The sequence below is a fragment of the Panthera pardus genome, unplaced genomic scaffold (assembly GCF_024362965.1).
Source record: "Panthera pardus isolate Hobbes unplaced genomic scaffold, ASM2436296v1 HiC_scaffold_12, whole genome shotgun sequence".
NCBI classification, from domain to species: Eukaryota; Metazoa; Chordata; class Mammalia; order Carnivora; family Felidae; genus Panthera; species Panthera pardus.
In genome coordinates, this window is record NW_026526677.1 from 13,646,190 (window position 1) to 13,655,164 (window position 8,975).

General features: G+C 34.4%; 1 protein-coding gene across 1 annotated transcript; it reads right to left on the reverse strand.

Annotated features, from left to right (window-relative positions):
• Positions 1–1,494: 1,494 nt before the first annotated feature.
• Positions 1,495–2,443, reverse strand: LOC109245323 (olfactory receptor 5G3-like). The gene is given in 2 exon segments (XM_019412627.2): positions 1,495–2,350; positions 2,352–2,443. Coding segments are annotated over 2 exon segments (948 nt in total).
• Between the last annotated feature and the right edge of the window lie 6,532 nt (positions 2,444–8,975).

Genomic DNA, 8,975 nt, shown 5'->3' on the forward strand with positions numbered 1-8,975 from the left:
GTGGAGCTTATCACAAGCCTCAGTGGGAGAATCATGTAGTTCTTGAAGCCAGCCAATGTCATTGGCAACAAGAATGTTATGGCTTTTGAGAAAGAGCTCGTGGTCTGTTTGTGGGCCCTAATAAAAAAGAAATTTTAGCACAAGAGACACAAAATAATTATGTATCCAGGACTGCCCTGATGTCCTGGGTCCCATCAGATCACCCAATAAATAAAGTGAGATGGGCAAGGCAGCAATATATCAGAAGATGAAAATGGTCCATCCAAATGGATCCCAAGTAAGACTCAAGGGAGATTAGGCTGCAATTAAAATGTGTTTGAATAGAACCTCTCCTTTCCTATCTCCAGTGCAACTCTCGTCGAAGTAATCAATGTCAACAGCTTGCTGTGCATCCTTTAAATGTTCCATGCTTTTACAACTGCATGCACATGCACATTTTATTCATTACATACATTTTGCCTTTTTTCTTAATTTTCATAACTGCATGTTGATCTTCAACTTGTTTTTTTTTCCCCCACCTAATAATGACTGCATACAATAGTTCTCTCCAGGTCAGTCCATGATTATGGAATCCAGTCCATCAATTTCCTGTATATTTCACAGAAAAAAAGAAAAAGTGTGTTTCTTCTAGAGTTGGATATTCAAGTTATTTCTTTTATTCTTATTTTCCATATATAATATGGACATATATGTAATATTTACCTTGTTATTTATATTTGTCATCTACATTTCTAACGGAGGGATTTATGGTTCAAATACCAGACATAGTTATTATTTTATATGGACACTACCAGTTTCTTTGTGGAATTGTAGTATTCATACTATCAGCAGGAAATGAGAGTGTTACATGGCCAAATAGAAATTTCATCATCATTGAAAACTATCAATATTTCTCCTACATTGAAAGGCACTGCACTGTCATTTTAATTTCATTTCATTTACTTGACCAGTAATGATGTTCAGCATGTTTCCCATACCTTTTTGGCAATTTGCATTCACATTTTGTGAATTGCTTGTTCACTTGTTCACTCAATTAGCTATTGTATTTCTTTTTTATTGTGAATTATAGAATGCTCTTTGAATATTGGGGGTATTATCCCAATGTCTGGCACGTGTACACAAATATTTTCTCTTATTTTATTATTTCCCTTTTAATATTGTTTTTCATGCTCTGAAATTTCTATTATAACTTTGGTTTCCTTGCCTGTCTGGATTAACAGTATTTAAACATCCATGATCGTACAAATATTTACCTAAGTTTTCTACCAGTATATTTTCACATTAATGTTCTTGATCCATCTCTATATTTTTTGGAAAATCTCATCATGTTACAGACAACAAGATGGGGCAGAAAAATATTTAAGTACTAGTCCATTTTTCAAATCATCTATGACCTGGTAGTGCATGAACTCACATGCAGCTTCTGATTTCCACTTCAGTGATCTTTCTCCTACACAGCCTGCACCAACATCTATGGTACAACACGGCAGGGTTCTATTTTGCCAAAACCATTAGAGAATTTTTCCTTTCAAACTTCCTCCTGAGTGCATTTTTTACCTCCTTGTTCCTCAGGCTGTAGATGAGGGGGTTCAACATGGGGATCACCACGGTATAAAACAGAGAAACCACTTTATCGATATCCAGGGAGGGACTTGAGCCAGGCTGAACATAGATAAAGAAAAGAGTCCCATACAGGATGGAGACAACTGCCAGGTGAGAAGAGCAGGTGGAGAAAGCTTTCCTTCTCCCATCAGCAGTCTGCATCTTCAAGATGGCCGCCAGGATGCAAACATAGGAGACCATGATGATCAGGCCACTGATCACACCAATTGCTCCAGCCAAGATGAACAGCACTAATTTATTGATCAAGGTGTCTGCACATGCTAAGGAAAGCAGTGGTGAAATGTCACAGAAGAAGTGATTGATGATATTTGTACCACAGAAGGGTAAGCGAAAAGTGAGAATTGTATGGGTCATTGTGCTTAGAAGAGCCATGGCATAAGGCCCTACTACCAGCTGCACACAGACCCTCTGGGACATAATGAATGTATACAACAAGGGCTTACAGATGGCCATATACCGGTCATATGCCATGGAAGCCAGGAGGAAACATTCAGTTGCCACAAAAAGACCAAAGAACCACATCTGTGTAGCACAACCCATGAAAGAGATACCTTTTTTCTCTGCAAAGATATCACACAGCATCTTGGGGGCAATGGAAGAAGAGGAACAAATATCTACAAAGGACAAGTGGCTGAGAAAAAAGTACATAGGAGTGTGGAATCTGAGATCAGTCCATATGAGAATGATCATCCCTATGTTACCCCCCAGGGTGACAAGATAGACAATGGAGCATGACAAAGAGGACAATCTGCTCTTGGAGAATGTCTGTGAGACCCAAGAAAAGAAATTCAGTCATTTTTGTCTGATTCTTATTTTCCATTGGTCAGTTTTAACCTGTTATAAAGAAAGAAAAATAATTTTTATCAAAAAATAACCAACAGTTACAAATATATTTTAAGTCAATAACATTATGCTAAACAGATCTATATTAGACAATTACTGAAATATTGTTTATCTGAAAGACAATATTTTCATGTACTAAGTATGAGAGTTGTGCAAAGATTCTCTGTAAACTTGGACAATTCACCCTCAATCTCTTTGGATTCAGTACTCTCTCATAAAAAGAAGAGTCCAACTATATTGTCAAAACCTTCCTCAAGTTCTAAAATTGTGTTTGAAATGAGAATTACCCTCCACATTTCATCTTACTGTGTTATGGGATAATAAAACTTACTTAGGAATACCCTTACTGGGAGGACTATAAAATCTCACCAATGTGATATGCAGACATTAGACATCTGGGAAAGACTAAGCAAGGGAGTTCCTGTTCTTATTGAAGGATCAGTGTCATTCTAATATTGTTAAGACACAATTCATAGATGGGCTGATCAGTCTCTTCTCTACTTGCACTGATAATGGCCTATGGAAGGATAATGTACACAATTAGCAAAGCAGTTACTCATGTAAAGTAGTATGATGTCAGGGGAGAAATGGAGAGATCTTGCCTTTGAAAACAGATGACCTAGCAAATGTTGGACAGCAAAGTGGAAATGTCATCATTATAAGTGTGTAGAAAATTAAGCGTGTGTTGCACCAAAGTAAGAAATTATTATTTTATGTGATTCCCTATACATTATGTAAACTACTTTTTAACGTACTTATTCTGAAATTTGTTAGGAAATATCAATTACAGTAATAAGATATGAAAATATCAAATGCAGAATAACTTATGCATGGAGCACAGTGAAGAAAACACGACTTTTTGTCTTATTAGTTCAGGAAGATAATATCAAATGGCTTCTGAGGAGACAATCACTACGTAGGATAATTTATATGAAAAAGATCTGACTTTAAGTAACATTTATTATTACTTATTCTTATTCTCACTTCAATTAATCTTTAAATAAATAAAAGCAATATGCTACTCTTATTATACAATAATTATGTGTGAAGCCTGGTATACAATATAGTGACTGTATTATATTTGCTTCTTTTATCATTATCATATTTCCTCAGTGTGATATAAAGTAAGCTTTCAGTAGTCACAAAGACAATTCTAGGCTTAACTTAGGAGCATCAGGTATGGCATAAACGTTTTCAGTTATGGTAGCCCAAATATACTAATATAGGTATGTGGATGTAGGGGTAGTTTAGAGAGGCTGTTTCTAGTTTTGGTCCAACCACCCTTTGCTTTTTTCTTTCTTCCCTTCTTCTCTCTTTCTCTTTTTTCTTTCTTTCTTTCTTTCTTTCTTTCTTTCTTTCTTTCTTTCTTTCTTTCTTTCTTTTTTCTTTCTCCTTCTTCCTTTCTTTCTTCCTTTCTTTCTTTCTTTCTTTCTTTCTTTCTTTCTTTCTTTCTTTCTTCCTTTCTTTCTTTCTTTCTTCTTCCTTTCCTTCATTCTTTATTCCTTTCTTTCTTTCCTTCCTTCTTTCTTTTCATTTATTTGAATATAAGTCATTTCGAGTCTTCTATAATACAAGGAGGATGATCTCTATGCCCTTTAATACCTACATTCTGTGATTTTGGAAATCCTTGTGGACATTTCAGAATCTCTGTATTATACAAAACTAAACAAGAAATTCAGTTTAAAACAAAAAAACACAAACCAGTTGTTTAGTTTCCTGAGAATGTGAATAAAATCTCAAAGTCTGCTCTCTTTAGAGAGTCTGTGCTGGGAAAGTTATTTTCCTGACATTCAAACTCAACCTGATGTTTCTCCACCAAAATTTGGAAATGTCACATTTTCCAAAACGCGGTGTACTCACTTCTTTAAGGATATCCCTCATGTCGTTCCTTTAATTGCTTCAATCATCATTTTCTAGAAGAATGGGACACTAATTCCCTTCAAGGCGGTAACTTATCCCAAAAGGTATGAGTTTCTAAATACTCGGTGAAGACAAATCTCCCATCTTGAAGAGCCTGGGAATAAAGAGATACTCTTTGACCTTCACATTAATACACATACTGCACAGAATAAAGGACATTTTCCTGGGAGTTTTCATTATCTTAGAGCCAGGTCCCCAAAGAACTAAAACCTCAAGAGTTTACACCTAAAGGGACAAAATTAAAAGAATCTCAGTGGCATTTAGACCAAATATTATTTCCTAACTATGTCTTTTCTTAAAAAGAGGGTTCCTAAGAATATATTGTGGTTTCCCCCAACCCCTTTGAGATCTTCCTCTGCCCAAAGAACTTTTTTTCTATCAGTGGAGAGTGATATGTTGAGCACCAGGACCAGTTTGGAGGAAATAGTTTGCACTTGGATTCTGGAAACACATCACCTGCTATTCATCTTAATTCCACAGTCTTTCTGCTTATGTCACTTTGAGCAAGTTTTTAAGTCTCTCTGTGCCTCATTCTCTTAATCTGTAAAATAAAGAAGCCAAGAGTGTCTAGTTCACAGAGATGTTGCAAGGATTTCATGAAGTAATACATTTAAAGTCCTTAATGAGTGTCTGGCACAGAATCAGTACTCATTAACGTTATGTATCATTATTAGGGTTTTATAGCATAGTTGGGGACAGAAACCTAGACATTAAAAAAATACACAGCAGTTCAAGGAAGCTTTTGCTTCACTCTAGAAAAAATAAAACACAGTCACTGGACTCCAAAGTAATGAAAGTTCACTATAAAACTGGAATAGAGAAGAAAATAAGGAAGGAATTATGTTGGAATGATAAATAAAATTTAGATAAACTGAAGTTGGAAAGTAAAGGTATTCTAGAGAATGCTACAGAAGGAAGAGATCCACAGAGGCAGGAGCAGAAGCAAGGAAGTTGTTTGGGATAGAGGGGTCACACAAGAGAGAAGCAAGTAGAGTCTGATGACACATATTAAACCATCACCACCATCACCACTGTCACCACCTTCTCTGGGACCTTATTGTTGAAAGAAGAGTTGACATTTCCTTCTGTTCAATGCCTAAAACATTTTATCGGTAGTTCATTTTTAACTATCTATCTCAGAAGGCTGTCAATAATTGGTATTGTGTAAGTATTTGTTGAATGCTGGAAAATAAGTTCCTCTCTCCACAATTTATAACTTACCGTGGTGTACATTTAGCCTTTACAATTATGTTATATTTGTTTGGTTAACAATGTCAGGGAACGTCTTCTTAGAACCAATTAAAAATAATAAGAAAAAAACAAAAACAGATTTTAATGACATTTGATTAATCTAAAATGGGAAAGGAAAATAAAAGGAAAAAATGATTTTATTAAAAGAAAAACATTATACAAAATCCTTCAATAGATTTTTAAGATTAAAAATACCAGTGTTGAAAAAGTAATAAAATTATATCAGGTAATGGAAATATGCTGGCTAAGCCCAGGAAAGAAATTACATGAAAACCGTAAGCACATGAAACAAAACAAATAAGTAATCCAGATGTTCCATAAAACAATCATGGAAGATGTTTGAGAAGGTTAAAAAGATAACATTTTAAAATAAGCTACAACTTCGAAGTGGTTATAGAAAAGATGATTACCAAGGAATAAAAGAAGATCTAACATACAAATAATTGGTATCTTTGAAGAAAATAGGTGTCCTATTTCTTTTGGGTTTTCTACATAGTGTATCACGTCAACTGCAAACAGTGAAAGTTTGACTTCTTCCTTGTTGATTTGGAAGCCTTTTATTTCTTTGGATTGTCTGATTGCTGAGGCTAATATTTCCAGTATTATGTTAAATTGTAATGGTGAGAGTGGACATCCTTGCCTTGTTCCTGACTGTAGGGGAAGGGGTCTCAGTTTTTCCCCATTGAGGGTGATATTAGCAATGGGTTTTTGATATATGGCCTATATGATGTTGAGATAGGTTCCACTTTGTTGAGGGATTTTATCAAGAATGGATGCTGTGTTTTGTCTAATGCTTTTTCTGCATCTATTGACAGGATCATATGGTTCTTGTCTTTTCTTTTATTAGTGTGATGTATCACATTGATTGATTTGTAAATAATGAGCCAGCCCTGCAGCCCTGGAATAAATCCCAGTTGATCACAGTGAATAATTGCTTTAATTTACTCTTGAATTTGATCTGCTAGTTTCTTGTTGAGAATATTTACATTCAGTTTCACCAGGGATATTGGCCTGTGATTCTCCTTGTTAGTGGGGTGTTTGTCTGGCTTTGGAATCAAGGTAATGCTTGATGAGGCAGAATGAGTTTGGAAGCTTTCCTTCCATTTGTATTTTTTGAAAAAGTTTGAGAAGGATAAGTATTAACTCTTCGTTAAATGTCTGGTAGAATTCCCCTGGGAAGCCATGGACTTTTGTTTGTTGGGAGATTTTTGATTACTGATTCAATTTCTTCACTGGTTATGGGTCTGTTCAAATTTTCTATTTCTTCCTATTTCAGCTTTTGCAGTTTGTGGGTGTCTAGGGATTTGTCCCTTTCTTCCATATTTTCCAGTTTGTTAGCATATAATTTTTTATAGTATTGTCTTATAATTGTTTGCATTTTGTGGTATTGGCTGTGATCTCTCCTCTTTCATTTGTGATTTTATCTATTTGGGTCTTTTGATAAGTCTGGTTAAGGGTTTATCAATTTTGTTTATTCTTTCAAAGGACCAGCTCTTGGTTTCGTTGATATGTTCTACTGATTTTTTTTTTTTGGTTTCTATATCATTTATTTCTGTTCTAATCTTTATTATTTCCTTTATTCTGCTTGATTAAGGCTTTATTTGCTGTTTCTTTTATAGTTCCTTTAAGTGTAAGTTTAGGTTGTGTATTTGGGACCTTTCTTGCCTCTTGAGATAGGCTGAATTGCAATATACTTTCCTCTTTGGACTGCCTTTACTACATCCCAAAGACTTTGGACCATTTTGTTTTCATTTTCACTTCCTCATATGTATTTTTTATTTCTTCTTTAATTTCGTGATTAACCCATTTACTCCTTAGTAGGATGTTCTATAACCTCCATGGATTTGAAGGATTTAGAATAAAGCTAACAAAAGGGGTAAAAGATGTATTCTTTGAAAACTATACAAGAGTTAAAAAACAAATTGAAGATGACACAAAGAAACGGAAAACCATTTCATGCTCATGGATTGGAAGAACAAACATTGTTAAAATGACACTACTACTCAGAGCAATCTACACATTTAATGCAATCACTATCAAAATACCACCAGTTTTTGCAAAGCTAGAACAAACAATCCTAAAATTTCTATGGAACCACAAAAGACCCCAAATAGCCAAAGAAATCCTATAGAAGAAAGAGAAACAAAACTGGAGGCATCACAATTCTGGATTTAAAGCTATAGTCATCAAAACAGTATGGTACTGCTAGAAAAATAGACATATAGATCAATGGAACAAAATAGAAAACCCAGAAGTGGACTCATAAGTCAACTCATCTTAGACAAACAGGACAGAATATCCAATGGAAAAAAGACAACGCTCTCAGCAAATGATATTGGGAAAACTGGATGGCAACATGCAGAAGAGTCAAACTGGACCACTTTCTTACATCATACACAAAACTAAATTCAAAATGGGTGAAAGACCTAACTGTGAGACAGGAAACCATCAAAATCCTAGAGAAGAACACAGGCAGCAACCATTTTGGCCTTCCTTTGGAAAGGAAGAACTAAAATTGTCACTGCTGATAAAATGCTTTATATATAGAAAATCCCAAAAAAATCCACTGAAAAATTGTAATAACTAATCAACAATTCAGTAAAGTAAAGGTTACAAAAGCAACATACAGGATCAGTTGCATTCTTTTACACTAATGATGAAACATCTGAAAAAGAAATAAATATCCTATCCACAATAGCATCAAAGACAATCAAATACTTAGGAATAAATTAACTAAGGAAATCAAAGATCTGGCAATGAAAAATACAAGACTGCTGAAAGAAATCAAAGAAAACACAAATAGAAAGAATTTCATGTTCATGGATCAGAAGAATTAATATTGTTAATCAACCTATGGATGTAGCCCGAGTGTTCATTGATAGATGAATGGATAAAGATGTATTATATATATACAATGGAATATTATTTGGCAATTAAAAAATGAAATCTTGCCATTTACAATAGTATGGATGCATCTTGAGAGTATAATACTAAGCAAAATAAGCCAGCCAAAGAAATGACAAATACCACATGATGTGTAATTTAGAAACAAAACAAATGAACACAGAAAAAGATAGAGAGACAAAACAAAACAAAACAAAAAAACAGACTCTTAATTATAGAGAACAAATGGATGATTACTGGCAGGGAGGTGGATGGGATAATGGTTGAAATAGGTCAAAGGAATTAGGAGTACACTTATCTTGATGAGCACTGAGGGATACAGGGAATTGAGTCGCTATATTGTTCGCCTAAAACTAATATAACACTGTATGTTAACTACACTAGAATTAAAATAAAAACTTAATATAAATAAATAAATAAATAGAAATTTAAAT